The 22,879-nt window shown below is 39.0% G+C and overlaps 1 protein-coding gene across 29 annotated transcripts in view; it reads left to right on the top strand.

The window, feature by feature from the left end:
* Positions 1-22,879, top strand: part of LOC132837931 (NACHT, LRR and PYD domains-containing protein 12-like) — a 255,921-nt gene that overhangs the window by 88,567 nt on the left and 144,475 nt on the right. For 18 of the 29 annotated variants that reach the window (XM_060857942.1, XM_060857957.1, XM_060857948.1 and 15 more), the window contains 4 exons: positions 13,526-13,699; positions 15,403-15,576; positions 17,382-17,555; positions 19,135-19,308. In XM_060857942.1, the coding sequence (XP_060713925.1) occupies positions 13,526-13,699; positions 15,403-15,576; positions 17,382-17,555; positions 19,135-19,308 (696 nt within the window). Of the gene's footprint in view, positions 1-2,602; positions 2,714-3,648; positions 3,760-4,611; positions 4,723-6,625; positions 6,743-7,104; positions 9,076-12,171; positions 12,367-13,525; positions 13,700-15,402; positions 15,577-17,381; positions 17,556-19,134; positions 19,309-22,879 lie in introns of all 29 variants that reach the window. The other 11 variants (XM_060857946.1, XM_060857941.1, XM_060857945.1 and 8 more) reach the window with 10 other exon arrangements.

The following is a 22,879-nucleotide window of genomic DNA, read 5'->3' as shown; positions in this document are numbered from 1 at the left end:
AACACGCCCCTAACCCAAATGGGTGTCACCCCTGTATTGATAGCTCCGCCCACACACATACATACGTAACCCAGGTAACTATTATGACAGAACCTCCTGGGGCGGCTGGCCGAGGGGATATTTTTATCAATAAATGAACACAATGAGTAATACTATGGTAATACAGATGTGTTTGTGTAGTACTGTGTGTTGTACAGTGAAAGGTTTAGTTCTGTTTCATGTGGAAGACGTTCAGTTCTCTCCAGTGCTGGAAATCTGATCCTATATTAACACGGGTCCTGCTGCTTCTTGTCTTATCGTAATAATGTTTTTATTAATGTTGCCTTATCGCTTAATGTTTTTATCCTCCATGTCAGTGTTTCAGTCGCTTTCTGCTAATGTCACACATGCGCACTGAACACTCTCTCCACCGCATATTGACAAGACACGCCCCTTTATGCTCATTGGCTACACGTTTGTTTTGTTTGTCGGCCCGACTCAGTTTTATGAAGCATTTCTCAAACAACGTGCACCGCACCTTTAATATAAATAGCACTTGGTCTAATATGTTGTTTTGTAATACAGTGAAATTCATATGTTAGTGTGGTAGTTTTGGGGTTGGTGTGTGTTCAGTCATTGCAGGTGAGACCACTGCTTAGCATTATTGAGTTAATGACAGGAAACAAAGTCATAAGAATCATCTAGAGTTTATAACAGTCTCAGTTACTTTACACTGTTCATGCTATAAGAAATTACAAGGTGGAATCATTTCTTTTGTTGCTTGCATCATTTGTATTCAACATATTTACATGTTTAACGTATCCACATCCCAGAACTTGTCAAATCACACAAATATATACATAAATACAACTCCTTAAGACTTCCATGAGCATACAGTAGGCTTCAATATATAGCAAACAGGCATTAAGTCTATTACAGGTGAGATCTGAAACAGTCCAGTAAACAGAAAAACATTCTTATCTGTGGATGAACAAGAAGGCGTTGGATGTTAAGGCCTGTGGAATAGAATCCAACTAACTCCCAGAGAGAGTTTCTTCAGCTCAATAAGCAGCGTATCTGTCCATCACACATAGTCCCAGCTGATGAGCAAAATAACCCTCTTGGAGCAGGAAAACAATAAAGTTTCTCAAGGCATGGTTAAGATGACCATCACCACAGAGCATAAGGTAGCTTCAAACATGATCTCCCTTTTTACTCTTCAATTTCCTTTTTTATCCCCTACAGGACATATCCCTATGTGTCCCCCTAGTGGCCAGGATGAATTGTTAACAAAACTGTGTTAAACCCTGTCACAGGAAAGGAAAAAAAAATGGAAAGGTCCTGCCAAAGTAGTTAAATGTCTTGGTCCTGTTAATTACTCTGTGTCTTTCATTGATCAACCTTCATCAGCACGTGACAGGGGATGTGCACGAACGTGAAAAGAATCTACATGTTCAGGTTGATCAATGAAAGACAGAGTAATTAACAGGACTAAGACATTTAACTACTTTGGCAGGACCTTTCCATTTTGCGGCCAGTTTTGCCATAAAACCTTCATCAGCACGTGACAGGGGATGTGCACGAACCCATACTAAATCTCCAATTTGTAAGTGAGCTTGTCTCCTACGTAGATTATAGTACTTGTGTTGTTTATAGAGATGAAGTACATTTAGGAGGGCCGACTAAGAGCAGATCTGTTTTATCTGTATTTAGTTTGAGGAAGTTCTTGGTCATCCATATGTTTATTTCATTGATACAAGGAGTTATAACATCTATGGGAAAGAGATCAGTGTGTTTAAAGCTCATGATAGACACGTGATAAAGACACATGTGATTGCTTAGAAAAAAAGGTTGCAGTTAGTTAGAAAAAAAAAACACTGAGAGAAAAAGCCGTGTTGTTGTCATGTTAAAACCTTGTTATAACTTATATAACGTTTCCAGTTCAAAACAATAATTTAACACTATATATTCCCTGCGTGGTGAGTAATTCATATGTTGTTTAGTGAATTTATAGTTTCTGAGATGTTGTTATGTAGATCACTATTTGTAATTAGCACCGAAGCGCCTAAACAGCTAATGTTATATGCATATGTTTGTGTAGACATTTACTGGTTTTATATTGCTTGTCGAAATATTCATGCAATATGTGTTGCATTTAGTTGCTAAACAATGTTCAGTACGTGTTTGTGATGCAGAGACAAATGTGTGATAATGTTTAATGCAAATATGTGATCTCAACATCATAGGGATTATTATATCTTGATTTATTAGCACAATTTAATGCTTACGATCTAAAGTTGTTAAAATGTAATTCTGAATTGTTTGCTTTTTACAGCTTGACCACACACACACACACACACACACATACACACACACACACACACACACACACACACACACACACACACACACACACACACACACACATACACATAAATGTGCAAAAAAAAAAAAAACTAAAATTAAATTACAGCAACAACGACCAAATGTGAACATTGTGAGTTCTGCACGAGAATAAAAGACAAAATCAATATCCAGGTTAATGTTAACATTTCATGGGTAACTGTAAGTAAAATAAAGAGTTTATATAAATGACTAAAGGACTGTGTATAATGTTGTACAGTAAACTCCAGAGATCAGAATCACCAACACACAGCTATATCTCCATGAAGAGTGATCGGTCTATGGTTCCTCCTCTGAACTTTAAAGATAGAGACTCATCACTTCTACACAGGTAACGTCTCCTCACTGTTAACGTCACTGCTAAAGTCACACTTAAAGGTGGGGTCTCCGTTGTTTGAAAGCCAATGTTGACATTTGAAATCACCAAAACAAACACGCCCCTAACCCAAATGGGTCCCACCCCTGTATCGATAGCTCCGCCCACACATACATACGTAACCCAGGCAACTACTGGAAAGAAACGTGTCTTTATCATAGCTGAAGTGAAGAACAATACGATTGTAGATAAACAAACAAGCAAAAATGACACACAAACATAATCATGTAAAGGACAAAGACATATATTAGTTCTGTGTAACAAAACAAAACCAACGTTACTCACCTATCGAGAAGGAAAAAAGCACCTCGGCGTCTTAAGTAAAGTTGGTCACATATTCACAGATTGGAGTTTCCCGAGTCAATAACTCCTGAGCTAAACACTGTTACTACACAAAACACGGTTGTAGCTGCGTCTCTACATTACTACGATAGAAAAGAGGTGTTATTTGTGTAGTAACAGTGTTTAGCTCAGGAGTTATTGACTCAGGAAACTCCAATCTGTGAATATGTGACCAACTTCCTGCTCCTTCAGTTCTCTCCAGCGCTGGAAAGCTGATCCTATATTAACACGTCCTACTTCTTACCTTATCGTAAGTCTTTCTTCTCTTTCTTTCTTTGTTTTTATCCTCCATGTCAATGTTAAAACCGCTTTCTGCTAATGTCACACATGCGCACTGAACACTCTCTCCGCCCATATGGACAAGACACGCCCCTTTCTGCTCATTGGCTACACGTTTGTTTTGATTTTTGTTTTGATTTTTGTTTATTATTCGGCCCGACTCGGTTTTCTGAAGCATTTCTCAAAAATCAGAAACCCCACCTTTAAGGGAAATATACAGTAAGTAAAATAAAGTGTGTATATAAATGACTGTGTATAATGTTGTACAGTAAACTCCAGAGATCAGAATCACCAACACACAGCTGTATCTCCATGAAGAGTGATTGGTCTATGGATGTTCCTCTGAACTTTAAAGATGGAGACTCATCACTTCTACACAGGTAACGTCTCCTCACTGTTAATGTCACTGCTAAAGTCACACTTAAAGGGAAGTTTAACTACATAAACAGGGGACAAAATAAATACTGAAACACAGTAATGGAGCCACTATTGTGTGTCTAAATACTTTTTTGTATTATTTAATCTTTTATTTGGAAATGTGTTTGGGAAAAGTGTGTTTGTGGTGTGTTTAAAGGTGCGGTGCACGATGTTTGAAAGCCAATGTTGACATTCGAAATCACCAAAACAAACACGCCCCTAACCAAAATGGGTGTCACCCCTGTTTTGATAGCTCCGCCCACACATACATACGTAACCCAGGTAACTATTATGACAGAACCTCCTGGGGCGGCTGGCCGAGGGGAGATTTTTATCAATAAATGAACACAATGAGTAATACTATGGTAATACAGATGTGTTTGTGTAGTACTGTGTGTTGTACAGTGAAAGGTTTAGTTCTGTTTCATGTGGAAGACGTTCAGTTCTCTCCAGTGCTGGAAATCTGATCCTATATTAACACGGGTCCTGCTGCTTCTTGTCTTATCGTAATAATGTTTTTATTAATGTTGCCTTATCGCTTAATGTTTTTATCCTCCATGTCAGTGTTTCAGTCGCTTTCTGCTAATGTCACACATGCGCACTGAACACTCTCTCCGCCCATATGGACAAGACACGCCCCTTTCTGCTCATTGGCTACACGTTTGTTTTGATTTTTGTTTTGATTTTTGTTTATTATTCGGCCCGACTCGGTTTTCTGAAGCATTTCTCAAAAATCAGAGACCCCACCTTTAAGGGAAATATACAGTAAGTAAAATAAAGTGTGTATATAAATGACTGTGTATAATGTTGTACAGTAAACTCCAGAGATCAGAATCACCAACACACAGCTGTATCTCCATGAAGAGTGATTGGTCTATGGATGTTCCTCTGAACTTTAAAGATGGAGACTCATCACTTCTACACAGGTAACGTCTCCTCACTGTTAATGTCACTGCTAAAGTCACACTTAAAGGGAAGTTTAACTACATAAACAGGGGACAAAATAAATACTGAAACACAGTAATGGAGCCACTATTGTGTGTCTAAATACTTTTTTGTATTATTTAATCTTTTATTTGGAAATGTGTTTGGGAAAAGTGTGTTTGTGGTGTGTTTAAAGGTGCGGTGCACGATGTTTGAAAGCCAATGTTGACATATGAAATCACCAAAACAAACACGCCCCTAACCCAAATGGGTGTCACCCCTGTATTGATAGCTCCGCCCACACATACATACGTAACCCAGGCAACTATTATGACAGAACCTCCTGGGGCGGCTGGTCGAGGGGATATTTTTATCAATAAATGAACACAATGAGTAATACTATGGTAATACAGATGTGTTTGTGTAGTACTGTGTGTTGTACAGTGAAAGGTTTAGTTCTGTTTCATGTGGAAGACGTTCAGTTCTCTCCAGTGCTGGAAATCTGATCTTATATTAACACGGGTCCTGCTGCTTCTTGTCTTATCGTAATAATGTTTTTATTAATGTTGCCTTATCGCTTAATGTTTTTATCCTCCATGTCAGTGTTTCAGTCGCTTTCTGCTAATGTCACACATGCGCACTGAACACTCTCTCCGCCGCATATTGACAAGACACGCCCCTTTATGCTCATTGGCTACACATTTGTTTTGTTTGTCGGCCCGACTCAGTTTTATGAAGCATTTCTCAAACAACGTGCACCGCACCTTTAATATAAATAGCACTTGGTCTAATATGTTGTTTTGTAATACAGTGAAATTCATATGTTAGTGTGGTAGTTTTGGGGTTGGTGTGTGTTCAGTCATTGCAGGTGAGACCACTGCTTAGCATTATTGAGTTAATTACAGGAAACAAAGTCATAAGAATCATCTAGAGTTTGAACGTAAAAGTGTTAGTCTAGACTAATAGCATCTGTCTTTACATTTACATTACAGTTATGGCATGTGGGAGACTCCTTTATTCCCAGTGACTTAGCACAATCTCCTATTAAACAACCTGCCATATTAACAGCATTACCATAAATGACCTTTATTTTGTTCCACTGAAATGATTAAAATAACATACAATAACTGGGGAACATTATGCCTTACCTTATAACTACAGACCTACTTTATTACTTACTGCAGTAAAACTCCAGCAGGCTACTTCACCTACGCTCACCTTGATATCTCTGTGATGGAGCTCTCTGGTTAATAGTTTTCAAACAGAAACGAGCAAAGCAACTGATCTCAATTAGATGATCATATTTCATAAGGAATTATTTCATGTAAAAAAGTTTAATCAGTAACATAATCTGTAGTTGGCCCCAGTCTAGCTCTCTTAGACAGGAGAGGAAGGCTTGTGTTGCTTACCGGGCACCCTATCATAAGGAAAGGTGTCCGGTCAGCAAGCCAAGGCCAGCCCCATCAGTCTAGACAGGACCTAAGATAGGTCATCTATGGTAGGAGTTACAAAAAGAAAACCCTACATTCAGGGCTGGGATTCAGGGGAGCCTTGACTCTGGGGTTCGCCTGGCCTACGCTACCTTCTAAGTGTTTCTCAATGGGGTCTAGATACTATAGTGAAAGGGTACAGAATCTGATTTGCAGGTCCTTTGTGCACAGGGACAGTGTGCTACTGGAATGGGTTTGGACTCTTAGTTTCTGTGCTACAGTGTGTTTAGTGAGTAAATATAAAATGTACTTAAATAAAGGCTCCACTAGTGAAAAAAGCTACCACAGTCACCATTGAGCATAAAAAAGTCATTCTGTTTATTGTATGTAAAAATCTACATTCAGTTATCAAGTGAGTTAAAAACTGTAAAGATTGTAAATAAATAATTAAAGAAGTGTCCATAATGTTGTACAGTAAACTCCAGGGAAAGAGATCAGAATCACCAACACACAGTTGTAGCTCCATGAAGAGTCATGAGTCTATGGATCATCATCTGGAGGTTAAAGCTGTAGACTCCTCACTTCTACACAGTAACATCTCTTGACTTTTAATGTCAATGCTAAAGTTACACTTAAAGGGTAATTTAACGAGATAAACAGGGGGCAAACTAAATACTACAACACTAGAACTCTGACTTTAATAAAGTCACTATTATGTGTTTAAATATCACTGTCTGTTTTTTTGGGAAATGTTTTGATTGGAACGTTTGCTTGTGGTGTCTTTCTTCAAATGACATGTTGTTTTGTAATGCAGTGAAATTCATACGATGGCATTCAAATATGGTTTAAGTGTCTAAATAATAGTCTGTATACTACAGAGTCATTAGATTACTGAAAACAGATGATTAAGTCTAATAAATGAACCCCGTGTCTTCCTGCTTCTCCATATCACAGGTACGACCCAGAATCTGCTGGTGGAAATGAATTCCAGAAAAAGTTCAAATTAAATCTGATGAAGAAGTTTCAGTGTTTGAATGGAGTGATAATAAACCTGGGAACCCAAACACTCCTGAATGAGATCTACACAGAGCTCTACATCACAGAGGGAGACAGTGGAGAAGTCAATAATGAACATGAGGTGAGACAGATCGAGGCAGCATCCAGGAGAAGAACAACAGAGGAAACACCAATCAAATGCAATGACATCTTTAAGCCTTTATCTGAACAAGACAAACCCATCAGAACTGTGCTGACAAATACATCATCTAAACAAGACAAACCCATCAGAACTGTGCTGACAAATACATCATCTAAACAAGACAAACCCATCAGAACTGTGCTGACAAATACATCATCTAAACAAGACAAACCCATCAGAACTGTGCTGACAAATACATCATCTAAACAAGACAAACCCATCAGAACTGTCCTGACAAAGGGAGTCGCTGGCATCGGAAAAACCGTCTCTGTGCAGAAGTTCATTCTGGACTGGGCTGAAGGGAAAGTAAATCAGGACGTCCACCTCATATTTCCACTTCCTTTCAGAGAGCTGAATTTGATGAAGGACCAGAAACTGAGTCTGATGGAGCTCCTTCATGTGTTTTTTATGGAAACAAAAGAAACAGAAATGTCCAGTTTGGAAAAGGTTCTGTTCATTTTTGACGGATTGGACGAGTGTCGTTTTCCTCTAGATTTCCAGAACACAGTGAGAGTGTGTGATGTAACTGAATCAGCATCAGTGCCTGTGCTGCTGATAAACCTGATCAAAGGGAATCTGCTTCCCTCTGCTCTCATCTGGATCACCTCCAGACCTGCAGCAGCTGATCAAATCCCCTCTGAGTGTGTGGATCGAGTCACAGAGATACGAGGGTTCAGTGACCCACAGAAGGAGGAGTACTTCAGGAAGAGGATCAGTGATCAGAGCCTGGCCAATAACATCATCACACACCTGAAGTCATTAAGAAGCCTCTACATCATGTGTCACATCCCAGTCTTCTGCTGGATCTCAGCCACTGTTCTAGAGAGAATGTTGGGTGAAGCAGAGAGTGGAGAGATCCCCAAGACTCTGACTCAAATGTACACACACTTCCTCATCATTCAGACAAACATCATAAGAGAAAAATACTCAAAGAAGCAGGAGAGTGATGAAGAAATGCTTCTTAAACTGGGACAACTGGCTTTTCAGCAGCTAAAGAACAGAAACCTGATCTTCTATGATGAAGACCTGAGAGAGTGTGGTATTGATGTGACAGAAGCAGCAGTGTACTCAGGTGTGTGTACTCAGATCTTCAGAGAGGAGTTTGGGCTTCACCACAGTAAAGTGTACTGCTTTGTTCATCTGAGCATTCAGGAGCATCTCGCAGCTCTGTATGTGCACCTGACCTTCATGAAGGAGAAGAGAAATGTTCTGGTACAGAATCAGATTTCTAACAGGAGGATGGAAGACAATACAATCTCAGATGTACACAACAATGCTCTATTTCAGACTTTAGAAAGTCAGACTGGACATCTGGATCTTTTCCTTCGCTTTCTTCTGGGTCTCTCACTGGAGTCCAATCAGAAACTCTTACATGTTTTAGTAACACAGACAGGAAGTAACCCTCAGAGCACACAGGAAACAGTTCAGTACATTAAGGAGAAGATCAGTGAAGATGAAGATCTTCCTCCAGAGAAATCCATCACTCTGTTCCACTGTCTGAATGAACTGGGTGATGATTCTCTAGTGGAGGAAATCCAACACTTCCTGAAATCTGGAAAACAAAGTGAACTTTCTTCTTCACAGCTTTCTGCTCTGGTGTTTGTGTTACTGACATCATCAGAGGAGCTGGATGAGTTTGACCTGAGTAAATATTTCAGTACAGATAAGATAACAGAAGATGTTGTTCTGAAGATGATGCCTGTGATTACAACATCCAGTAAAGCAATGTAAGTAAATGTGAATATAACTGTTCTACTGTTACAGTGTTAGAGAGAAACTGAACACACTCTAATATGGACTTTGGGATGTTCTGACCTGAAGGTGATACAGAGTGGAGTTCATGTAAATAGATAAATTAGGGAATAAAATCTGCATTAATAAATGAATGATCCTGAAGGGCAGCTATTAAACATGTAGAAGCAGGTGATTACATTTGAGGGAGTTTTGAAGTTTTGTAGTTATGATTTATCTTAATATCTTAAAATAATGATGAAGTTAATGCTGGTTTTATGTTGGATGTTTGATGTATATTAAACACACCTGTGTACCAGACATAAAGAACCATGTTTACTGCAGTCATGAAAAATTCTAATCCACAAAAAGTTTTTCTTCATTATTACGTTTTATTTGTGAGGTGGAAATGGTCTTTTATAGAAAACTGACTTTGTAAAGTTTTATACTCATTAGAGGAAATATTTTTATAATAATAATAATAATAATAATAATTAGAGAGATTTAGACTCTAGAGGCAGGAGGAAGCATCAATATAAAGACGAGACTGTTGGACTTGGACAGAGTAGATTTTGAACCTTTGAGAATTTTGAGAAAGTTGGAGGAAAACCAAGAGTTTATTTCATTTAAGCATCAATTAGTGAGACAGGAGTGTGGAAGAGCAGAGTCAAGTTTTATGGACATATAAAATACACTGCACAAAATTATAAACACAACACTTTTGTTTTTGCCCCATTGTTCATGAGCTGAACACAAATATTTAAGACTTTTTCTATGTAAACAAAAGGCCAATTTCTCTCAAATATAGTTCACTTCTTCTTCTTTCAGCTTTTCCCTTCAGGGGTCTCCACAGCGAATCATCTCTCTCCACCTCTCCCTATCTTCTCCATCCTCAACACTTGCACCCACAAGCTTCAAATCCTCATTAATTACATCCATATACCTCCTCTTTGACCTTCCTCTTTGCCTCCTGCCTGGCAGCTCCATGTCCAACATTCCCCTACCAATATACTCACTCTCCCTCCTCTGAACATGTCCAAACCATCTTAATCTGTCCTCCCTAACTTTGTCCCCCAAACGTCCAACATGAGCTGTCCCTCTGATGTACTTGTTCCTAATCCTGTCCAATCTTGTCACTCCCAAAGAGAACCTCAACATCTTCAGTTCGGCTACCTCAAGCTCTGACTCCTGTCTCTTCTTCAGTGACACTGTCTCTAAACCATACAGCACGGCCGGTCTCACCACTGTCCTGTACACCTTCCCCTTGATTCTTGCTGATATTTTCCTATCACACAGAACTCCTGACACCTTTCTCCACCTCAAATATTTCTCTCAAATATTGTTCACAAATCCGTCTTAATCTGTGTTAGTGAGCACGTCTCCTTTTGGGAGATAATCTATCCACCTCACAGGGGTGACATCAAGTTGTTGATTAGACAGCATGATTATTGTACACGTGTTCTTCAGGCTAAAACGAGTCAGTATCTGGTGTAACCACTATTTGCCTCACACAGTACAACACATCTCCTTCACATAGAGTTGATCAGGTTGTTGATTGTGACCTGTGGAATGTTGGTCCACTCCTCTTCATTGTCTGTGTGAAGTTACTGGATATTGGCAGGAACTGGAACACGCTGTCGTATATACACCGATCCAGAGCATCCCAAACATGCTCAATGGGTGACGTGTTCAGTAAGTATTCTGGTCATGTAAGAACTGGGATGTTTTCAGCTTCCAGGAACTGTGTACAGATCCTTGCACCATGGGGTTGTACATCATCATGCTGCAACATGAGGTGATGGTCATGGATGAATGACACAACAATGGGCCTCAGGATCTCGTCACTGTATCTCTGTGCATTCAAAATGCCATCAAAATATCACCTGTGTTTGTTGTCCATAACATGCGCCTGCCCATACCATAACCCCACCTCCACCATGGGCCACTCCATCTACATCGTTGTCATAGCAATCCGCTCACCCACATGATGCCATACACGCTGTCTGTTGTCTGCCCTGTACAGTGAAAACTGGGATTCATCCACAAAGAGAAAACATCTCCAAAGTGCCAGATGCCATCGAATGTGAGCATTTGTCCACTTAAGTTGGATACAAAGACGAACTGCAGTCAGACCCCGATGAGGACAACAAGCATGCAGATGAGCGTCCCTGAGATGGTTTCTGACAGTTTGTACAGAGATTCTTTGGTTATGCAAACCGATTGTTGCAGCAGCTGTCTGGGGGTCTGGTCTCAGAGTATCATGGAGGTGAAGATGCTGGATGTGGAGGTCCTGGGCTGGTGTGGTTACATGTGGTCTGGGGTTGTGAGGTCGGTCGGATTTACTGCCAAATTCTCTGAAACACCTTTGGAGACGGCTTATGGTAGAGAAATGATCATTCATTTCACAGGCAACAGCTCTGGTGGACAATCCTGCAGTCAGCATGTCAATTGCAGGCTCCCTCAAAACTTACAACATCTGTGGCTTTGTGTTGTGTGATAAAAACTGCACATGTGACCTTTTATTGTGACCAGCCTAAGACACACCTGTGTAATAATCATGCTGTCTAATCAGGATAGTGATATGACCTGTGAGGTGGATGGATTTTATCTGCAGATTAGAAGTTCTCACTAACACAGATTTAGACAGATTGTGTTGCGTTTATAATTTTGTTCAGTGTATATACCAAGTTTACAGATTTACTAGTAATAATATGTTAAAAGTGTTGTTTTAAAGTGAATTTGTTCCTATAATAATTAGTCCAGTATGGATTGTTTGTTAAGGTCACATCACTTCAGGAATTTCTGGCCATAATGTGAGATCTTTGTCTTTTTCAATACAAGACAATCCCATATTATACAGGACAGGGGCAACCCTACTGTAGATACTAGTTAGTTAGCTGTAGTTAAACACTAACTTTACCCATTTTAATGACATCAACATGTAGATGTCGACTGTAGTGTCACTTTAACCATATTGTCTAACTGGTGTTTGTACTTTCAGTATTTATAACAATGAGAAGGTTCAGTGAAAGCTTTGAGGACGTGTTTGATCATTTGTGTGAGTTCATTATGTTTTATTTTATTTCCTTTAGTATCAGCTGTGATGAACTTAGAGAGGAAAGTTGGTCACCTCTGGTCTCAGCGCTCAGATCAGAAACCTCCAAACTGAGAGAACTTCATCTGACTGTGAAAGAACTGGATCTGTCCTATAATAAACTAGGAGACTCAGAAGTGAAGATTCTCTGTGCTGGACTGGAGAATCCTCACTGTAAAGTGGACACACTGAAGTAAGATCATCTCTCTGAGAGTCACAATAACTCACTAAAAGCAGCAGTTATTTACAGTGTTGTTTTTCACCTGAAATGTTCTGTAACACTACAACATTCAGAACAAATAGATTAGTCATTAAGTGATAATGAGTTTTCTACAGAATCACTTAGGAATTAAATAAATAAATAAATGAGTAAATAAGAGAAGATTTATAAGTCATTATTTTTAATGCCAGCAAAACTTTTGCAGCTCAAATAAACTTAATATAAATAATTGTAAATAATATAATAATCTAATATCACTGGTGCAGCTCCAGGGTCCTGGTCCCACCCATGTGGAGTCCTGGCCCACCTCCATAAACTCTGTTATAATGTTAGAATTATTAATAAACCCCAGTTGTCACTCACTAGGAGCTGCTGCTTTAAGAAGCTTCATTGAGTGACGTTGCTCAGTAACATTTCTGTGTGGTGTTTAGTCGTGTAACAGACTAGTTTAATAAAGACTTTATCTGAAATCTCAGTTAAAACAATTTGTGTGATTTATCAGTTATTTTAAAACAATAATTTATCTAATATCATTAGTTAGATTTTCCTTCATGATTTAACATCAGAGCCTGAAATGTTTAAATAAAAATATCTTGTGTTTGAACTGATAGACTTTAAATGTTATGTTCACTATGTTAAGTGTCCAAACACGCTAATGTTGACAGGTGACACAATCATATTGATTAGTGAAGCTGCTTGTGTGTGTGTTTGTGTGTGTGTGCGTGTGTGTGTGTGTGAGAGAGAGAGAGAGAGAGACTGTGTGAGTCTCTCTGTGTGTGTGTGTGTGTGTTTGTGTGAGAGAGAGAGAGACTGTGAGTCTCTGTGTGTGTGTGTGTGTGTGCGTGTGTGTGTGTGTGTGTGCGTGTGTGTGTGTGTGTGTGTGTGTGTGTGTGTTACATAAACAACTGATAAATGAACAGATCTCTTTCAGCTCATTGTCCTCTTTTTACAGTCATGTAAGTTCTTTTGAGTGACAGCTGATGTTGAGTTTCTTCTCAAACCTGTGCCCACCCTGTTTTACCCAGGCCCACCCACTGTTCACAATCTGACAGGAATGTTTGGTTCAGTGTTAATTATACTTTATATAATAAAAATCTGTTGATGAAGAGTGTGTTATTGTGTCTCTATACAGGTTGGATGGTTGTGATGTCTCAGATGAAGGCTGTGCTGCTCTGACTTCAGCTCTGAGATCAAACCCCTCACACCTGAGAGAACTGAATCTGTCCTTAAATAAACTAGGAGACTCAGGAGTGAAGAGTCTCTCTGCTGTACTGGAGAATCCTCACTGTAAACTGGAGACACTGGGGTAAGATCATCTCTCTGAGCGTCACATGACCTGCTCCTCAGTAAGACACATTCTCTAATAGTGAGACTGAAGCAGAAGTTTTAGGTTCATCATCAATGTCCTGAGGATGAAGATTGTTTCTTTTCACTGCACACTGATGATTTCTCACAGACTCTGATGTGACTGCAATGTGTCTGAAATTACTGTGAAATTTACTAAAACATTGGAACTAATCACACAAACTGGAGCTGGGACACAAACTAAATGTACTGTGTGAGCTGCAGGGTTTAAAAGCAGCACTGACATGGAAATGATGGAAATAAATAGAACTTGGAGACTAAAATTACACAAGAGTCTCTGGACAGCTCACAGAATATAGAATTGATGGATTTACCCTCCATCAGGGGGCAGAAGGGCTGCATGATGAAGGTTAAAATGATCATCAAGAGTCAGTTATCTGTCAGCTATCAGCTTTTTTATTTCAATTATTTTCACTTATTTTTTTACAGTCAAATCAGTAAAACCTATAATAAACAGAACAGAAATAAAGAAGTTCTCTGTATTATGTAAAACATGTAAAATTCTGTTCAGTGTACAAGTGGGTCTGTTTTACACTCTAACTGTTATAATAAAATTAAATTGTAATAAGACTCCACTGTAGAAAACAGAATGATTCAGAGCTGAATGAACTAAACCTACACTATACATGTCAGTATTTGTACTATACATTTGTGTTGTCAAGGTTTTTGTTAGAAACACAAGTCTATCAACATGATCCAGCTTTAGTGAGGACCACAAGAGAGTAACAATATTTCCCCAGTACTAAAAGCCCTCTCTGAAGGGGAACCTACACCTGACCTAAATGGTATTAAAAACTGGACACTGCTGAGTTTGTTATTCAGAGATTATAAATTACTCTCCAAGGTTTTGGCCAACAGACTGAGTGAAGTCTTAGAACAAGTCATCCATCGTGATCAGACAGATTGTGTCCCAGGAAGATGAATTTTTATAATATTTCTGTTATCTGGGATCTTTTAGATATCAGTAAGAGTCTTAACCAGATTTTGGTCTAGTGTCAGTAGACCTAGAAAAGACTTTTGACCGAGTCGAACACAAATATTTATGAATGTGTTCATTTAGTTTTAGTCCTGATTTTGTTTCCATGATAAAGGTTTTGTACAGTGATGTTGAAAGTCTACTGAAAGTTAATGGTGACTTATGTGGTTCCTTATAAAGTTTATAGAGGTGTTAGACAAGGTTGTGTCGTGTCTGGTGTGTTGTATACTTTAGTAATAGAAAGACTTTTAAGCAAGTTAAGAACAGATTTGTACTGATTATATATTCTGAAGTTCACAAACCTGTTTATCAGCTGATGATGATGATGATGATGATGATGTTTTAATTAAATCAGAGGTAAGTTTGATGTTGGAAATATTTAAAATTTAAAAACATCTCTGTTACAAAAGTAAACTGATATAAATGTAAATCCATGGATGTCCATATTGTTTACAGAGTTAAACTGTTTCATGCCTTTCTGCAGTGTAATAGATGAACATTTATTGTGTTCTAGTCTATTTGATGTGAGGAAACGTTCTCACTAGAAATCTTTATTTGTGGTTTCTGTCAAAATTATTTATTTAATATATCTGACAATATTTTAGTTATTGTAATAAAGGGTTTTAAAAATCTGTTGATGAAGAGTGTGTTATTGTGTCTCTATACAGGTTGCGTGAGTGTGATGTCTCAGATGAAGGCTGTGCTGCTCTGACTTCAGCTCTGAGATCAAACCCCTCACACCTGAGAAAACTGAATCTGTCCTTAAATAAACTAGGAGACTCAGGAGTGAAGATTCTCTCTGCTGTACTGGAGAATCCTCACTGTAAACTGGAGACACTGAAGTAAGATCATCTATTAAAACATTAATAATAAATCATGGTCTAATCTTCATCCAGGTCGTAATAATAGATAAACACATTGTGTATAAATAAAACACAGTCACAGTTGTTCTTGTCAATACTGAATAAACCATTTACACTTTCACAGTCTGGGTTTAAAAAATACACCAATGAACTAACAACTTCTCCAAAAACTAATTAGAGTCTGACCCTGTTTTAGGTCTGATTACTGACAGTCTGATCTTCTCAAGAAAGATCTGTTCATGTGAACTCGGATTAAAACAGAGATTTTGTTGAGATGTGAAGCAGAGAAAAGTTACAGAAAACATTTACATTAATATTTTATTTCTCACATACACAACCATACACAGTACGACACGTAGTGAAATGTTTTTAAACTGTCTGTGATTTAAACATAAAATAAAATAGAATAATAAAAAAGAAAATAGAATAAAAATAGAAAAAGTCCAAGTTCTAGTCTTATGTGTTGTCCTGGTCTGTAAAGTGTGTGTTACTCAGTCCACAATAATACACACTGTCTACAGTCAGGGTCGACACTCGAGCCCCAGTAAAATGTTCCTGATAAATCAGTGTCTGATGATGTAGATTACAGTAGATATGTCTGAAAATAGGCTTCGTCTTCATCAGACATTAATATTTACATCATGATTTAAAACTTGAAGACTGATTGTAATGTTAGCTGAAGTGACAATATCCTGTAACCTTCAGTCATAAGCCCCGCCCACCATAAGCTACGCCCATCACTGTGCCCAGCCCCTCACATTGACCCCATCACTGTGCCCCGTCCCCTTGTTGTGCCCTGACCCCTCACTGTGCCCCACCGATCATAAGCTTCACCCCTCACTGTACCCCGCCCCTTTACTGTGCCCAGCCCCTCACATGACCCCATCACTGTGCCCTGTCTCACAATTTGACACCCCCCATGCCCTGCTCCCTCACTGTGCTCCACTCCCCACGTTGTGCCCCGCCCATCACTGTGCCCTGTCCCCTTGTTGTGCCCCGACCCCTCACTGTGCCCAACCCATCATAAGCTACACACCTCACTGTACCCCGCCCCTTTACTGTACCCCACCCCCTCACTTTGACCCCATCACTGTGCCCTGTCTCACTTTGACACCCCCATGCCCTGCCCCCTCACTGTGGTCCACCTCCACTTTGTGCCCTGCCCCTCACTGTGCCCCGCCCCATACTGTGCCCCGCCCCCTCACCGTGCTCCTTTTGTCACTTTTCTCTGTAGAAATGTCGACTTGCAGTCAGATGATAATTAATAATCCCACATTGTATCTGAGGACTGAGGAGATGTAACTACCAGACTAACACTTATCACTGTGTTAATGAGTCGTATGTGAATGTGGATTTAGATGAATGAGGACTTCAGAAGGTTTTCTTTTCTCTTCTCATGTCTAAAATCTTCTAAACCTGGATGTGATTTAGTCATCAGTGAAAGCTTTTTGAAGTGATTTATTCATTTAGACGACTAGTTAGTTAGTTTTCTTACAAAAATACTAGTTGTGGATTTAAGGTTGTTTAGCTAAAAAAGTTTACATGTGTAATTGTAGTAAAGATCTTTATAGTGAAATAAAATGTAAAACTGAAATAATAAAATGATCTGCAGCTCAAAGTTACATTCATGTTTCTTACATTATATGATGACAAACTAACAAACAAGTTTCTGTAAAATTTCATGTTTCTGTAAAATTCTTGTGTGTCTGTGATCAAAGTGATTAAACACTAGAAATGTCCCTGTGTACAACCAGTGAAGAGTGTGTTATTGTGTCTCTATACAGGTTGTATAATTGTGGTGTCTCAGATGAAGGCTGTGCTGCTCTGACTTCAGCTCTGAGATCAAACCCCTCACACCTGAGAGAACTGGATCTGTCTGATAATAAACTAGGAGACTCAGGAGTGAAGAGTCTCTCTGCTGTACTGGAGAATCCTCACTGTAAACTGGAGACACTGAAGTAAGATCATCTATTAAAACATTAATAATAAATCATGGTCTAATCTTCATCCAGGTCGTAATAATAGATAAACACATTGTGTATAAATAAAACACAGTCACAGTTGTTCTTGTCAATACTGAATAAACCATTTACACTTTCACAGTCTGGGTTTAAAAAATACACCAATGAACTAACAACTTCTCCAAAAACTAATTAGAGTCTGACCCTGTTTTAGGTCTGATTACTGACAGTCTGATCTTCTCAAGAAAGATCTGTTCATGTGAACTCGGATTAAAACAGAGATGTTGTTGAGATGTGAAGCAGAGAAAAGTTACAGAAAACATTTACATTAATATTTTATTTCTCACATACACAACCATACACAGTACGACACGTAGTGAAATGTTTTTAATCTGTCTGTGATTTAAACATAAAATAAAATAGAATAATAAAAAAGAAAATAGAATAAAAATAGAAAAAGTCCAAGTTCTAGTCTTATGTGTTGTCCTGGTCTGTAAAGTGTGTGTTACTCAGTCCACAATAATACACACTGTCTACAGTCAGGGTCGACACTCGAGCCCCAGTAAAATGTTCCTGATAAATCAGTGTCTGATGATGTAGATTACAGTAGATATGTCTGAAAATAGGCTTCGTCTTCATCAGACATTAATATTTACATCATGATTTAAAACTTGAAGACTGATTGTAATGTTAGCTGAAGTGACAATATCCTGTACCCTTCAGTCATAAGCCCCGCCCACCATAAGCCACGCCCACCATAAGCTACGCCCATCACTGTGCCCCGTCTCCTTGTTGTGCCCAACCCATCATAAGCTACACACCTCACTGTACCCCGCCCCTTTACTGTACCCCACCCCCTCACTTTGACCCCATCACTGTGCCCTGTCTCACTTTGACACCCGCATGCTCCTCCCCCTCGCCGTGCTCCAACCCACATTGTGCCCTGCCCCATACTGTGCTCCGCCCCCTCACCGTGCTCCTTTTGTCACTTTTCTCTGTAGAAATGTCGACTTGCAGTCAGATGATAATTAATAATCCCACATTGTATCTGAGGACTGAGGAGATGTAACTACCAGACTAACACTTATCACTGTGTTAATGAGTCGTATGTGAATGTGGATTTAGATGAACGAGGACTTCAGAAGGTTTTCTTTTCTCTTCTCATGTCTAAAATCTTCTAAAACTGGATGTGATTTAGTCATCAGTGAAAGCTTTTTGAAGTGATTTATTCATTTAGACGACTAGTTAGTTAGTTTTCTTACAAAAATACTAGTTGTGGATTTAAGGTTGTTTAGTTTAATAAAGTTTACATGTGTAATTGTAGTAAAGATCTTTATAGTGAAATAAAATGTAAAACTGAAATGATAAAATGATCTGCAGCTCAAAGTTACATTCATGTTTCTTACATTATATGATGTCAAACTAACAAACAAACAAATAAACAAAAGAACAAATAAATAAAGGCTTTGTTGGTGTTTTTGCAAAAAAAAAATAAAAATAAATATCAAAGTGATTAAACACTAGAAACGTCCCTGTGTACAACCAGTGAAGAGTGTGTTATTGTGTCTCTATACAGGTTGTATAATTGTGATGTCTCAGATGAAGACTGTGCTGCTCTGACTTCAGCTCTGAGATCAAACCCCTCACACCTGAGAGAACTGAATCTGTCCTGTAATAATCTAGGAGACTCAGGAGTGAAGAGTCTCTCTGCTGTACTGGAGAATCCTCACTGTAAACTGGAGACACTGAAGTAAGATCATCTATTAAAACATTAATAATAAATCATGGTCTAATCTTCATCCAGGTCGTAATAATAGATAAACACATTGTGTATAAATAAAACACAGTCACAGTTGTTCTTGTCAATACTGAATAAACCATTTACACTTTCACAGTCTGGGTTTAAAAAATACACCAATGAACTAACAACTTCTCCAAAAACTAATTAGAGTCTGACCCTGTTTTAGGTCTGATTACTGACAGTCTGATCTTCTCAAGAAAGATCTGTTCATGTGAACTCGGATTAAAACAGAGATTTTGTTGAGATGTGAAGCAGAGAAAAGTTACAGAAAACATTTACATTAATATTTTATTTCTCACATACACAACCATACACAGTACGACACGTAGTGAAATGTTTTTAATCTGTCTGTGATTTAAACATAAAATAAAATAGAATAATAAAAAAGAAAATAGAATAAAAATAGAAAAAGTCCAAGTTCTAGTCTTATGTGTTGTCCTGGTCTGTAAAGTGTGTGTTACTCAGTCCACAATAATACACACTGTCTACAGTCAGGGTCGACACTCGAGCCCCAGTAAAATGTTCCTGATAAATCAGTGTCTGATGATGTAGATTACAGTAGATATGTCTGAAAATAGGCTTCGTCTTCATCAGACATTAATATTTACATCATGATTTAAAACTTGAAGACTGATTGTAATGTTAGCTGAAGTGAAAATATCCTGTACCCTTCAGTCATAAGCCCCGCCCACCATAAGCTACGTCCCTCATAAGCTACGCCCATCACTGTGCCGCGTCTCCTTGTTGTGCCCCACCCTTCATAAGCTACACACCTCACTGTACCCCGCCCTTTTACTGTACCCCACCCACTCTCTTGACCCCATCACTATGCCCTGCCCCCTCACTGTGCTCCACCCCCACTTTGTGCCCTGCCCCTCACTGTGCCCCGCCCCATACTGTGCTCCGCCCCCTCACCGTGCTCCTTTTGTCACTTTTCTCTGTAGAAATGTCGACTTGCAGTCAGATGATAATTAATAATCCCACATTGTATCTGAGGACTGAGGAGATGTAACTACCAGACTAACACTTATCACTGTGTTAATGAGTCGTATGTGAATGTGATGACAAACTAACAAACAAGTTTCTGTAAAATTTCAGGTTTCTGTAAAATTCTTGTGTGTCTGTGATCAAAGTGATTAAACACTAGAAACGTCCCTGTGTACAACCAGTGAAGAGTGTGTTATTGTGTCTCTATACAGGTTGTGTAATTGTGATGTCTCAGATGAAGGCTGTTCTGCTCTGACTTCAGCTCTGAGATCAAACCCCTCACACCTGAGAGAACTGGATCTGTACTATAATAATCTAGGAGACTCAGTAAAGAAGCTGCTGTCTGATCTTAAGGATGATGAACATTATAAACTACAGACACTGAGGTGAGTAATGACCTTTTAATAAAAGTTTATCCTCATTATCATTACACATTGATACACATCACATTTCTCTTCAATAACCTTCAGATTATCAGGTTAGAAAATGTCACTATACAGGGAGTGCAGAATTATTAGGCAAATGAGTATTTTGACCACATCATCCTCTTTATGCATGTTGTCTTACTCCAAGCTGTATAGGCTCGAAAGCCTACAACCAATTAAGCATATTAGGTGATGTGCATCTCTGTAATGAGAAGGGGTGTGGTCTAATGACATCTACACCCTATATCAGGTGTGCATAATTATTAGGCAACTTCCTTTCCTTTGGCAAAATGGGTCAAAAGAAGGACTTGACAGGCTCCGAAAAGTCAAAAATAGTGAGATATCTTGCAGAGGGATGCAGCACTCTTAAAATTGCCAAGCTTCTGAAGCGTGATCATCGAACAATCAAGCGTTTCATTCAAAATAGTCAACAGGGTCGCAAGAAGCGTGTGGAAAAACCAAGGTGCAAAATAACTGCCCATGAACTGAGAAAAGTCAAGCGTGCAGCTGCCAAGATGCCACTTGCCACCAGTTTTGCCATATTTCAGAGCTGCAACATCACTGGAGTGCCCAAAAGCACAAGGTGTGCAATACTCAGAGACATGGCCAAGGTAAGAAAGGCTGAAAAACGACCACCACTGAACAAGACACACAAGCTGAAACGTCAAGACTGGGCCAAGAAATATCTGAAGACTGATTTTTCTAAGGTTTTATGGACTGATGAAATGAGAGTGAGTCTTGATGGGCCAGATGGATGGGCTCGTGGCTGGATCGGTAAAGGGCAGAGAGCTCCAGTCCGACTGAGACGCCAGCAAGGTGGAGGTGGAGTACTGGTTTGGGCTGGTATCATCAAAGATGAGCTTGTGGGGCCTTTTCGGGTTGAGGATGGGGTCAAGCTCAACTCCCAGTCCTACTGCCAGTTTCTGGAAGACACCTTCTTCAAGCAGTGGTACAGGAAGAAGTCTGCATCCTTCAAGAAAAACATGATTTTCATGCAGGACAATGCTCCATCACACGCGTCCAAGTACTCCACAGCGTGGCTGGCAAGAAAGGGTCTAAAAGAAGAAAAACTAATGACATGGCCTCCTTGTTCACCTGATCTGAACCCCATAGAGAACCTGTGGTCCATCATCAAATGTGAGATTTACAAGGAGGGAAAACAGTACACCTCTCTGAAGAGTGTCTGGGAGGCTGTGGTTGCTGCTGCACGCAATGTTGACGGTGAACAGATCAAAACACTGACAGAATCCATGGATGGCAGGCTTTTGAGTGTCCTTGCAAAGAAAGGTGGCTATATTGGTCACTGATTTGTTTTTGTTTTGTTTTTGAATGTCAGAAATGTATATTAGTGAATGTTGAGATGTAATATTGGTTTCACTGGTGAAAATAAATAATTGAAATGGGTATATATTTGTTTTTTGTTAAGTTGCCTAATAATTATGCACAGTAATAGTCACCTGCACACACAGATATCCTCCTAAAATAGCTAAAACTACAAACAAACTAAAAACTACTTCCGAAAATATTCAGCTTTGCTATTAATGAGTTTTTTGGGTTCATTGAGAACATGGTTGTTGTTCAATAATAAAATTAATCCTCAAAAATACAACTTCCCTAATAATTCTGCACTCCCTGTATTCTGTTTAATCAGAATTTTTCTAACGATTCTCTTTAATGCTGTTTTGTGTTCAGTAAAGTGTGTTGATGTAAAATTCATGTGAAGGCAGAAAACAGGGATTCAGACAGTCTACAAAAAGTCACACATGAGTTGATGAGAGTGATTGTTAATGAACATTGTGTCTTCTGTCATTCCTGTAAAATTCACCTGAGTTTGTTCTTAAAGTCTGCACTTAAATATAAATGTAGAACAAGATCTAAATGACACAGTAGTGTTTGTTATTTAAAGCTCCTGTGATTGGATAAGAGCAGTGATGTGATGGGTAAAGATCTGCTCATTATCCTGGTAGAACTTGTGGAAGTTCTCATTTGTTCTAGTTAAATGTTAGAACACAGATGTTAGTAAGAATGAAGAAATGTTGAATGATTCATTATAAACAGGAGATGATAATGTTTCTGTTGGAGCAGAGATGATTACATGGTGTTGATCA

The sequence above is a fragment of the Tachysurus vachellii genome, chromosome 22, assembly GCF_030014155.1.
Source record: "Tachysurus vachellii isolate PV-2020 chromosome 22, HZAU_Pvac_v1, whole genome shotgun sequence".
NCBI classification, from domain to species: domain Eukaryota; kingdom Metazoa; phylum Chordata; class Actinopteri; order Siluriformes; family Bagridae; genus Tachysurus; species Tachysurus vachellii.
This window is presented reverse-complemented; position numbering and strand designations above follow the sequence as displayed.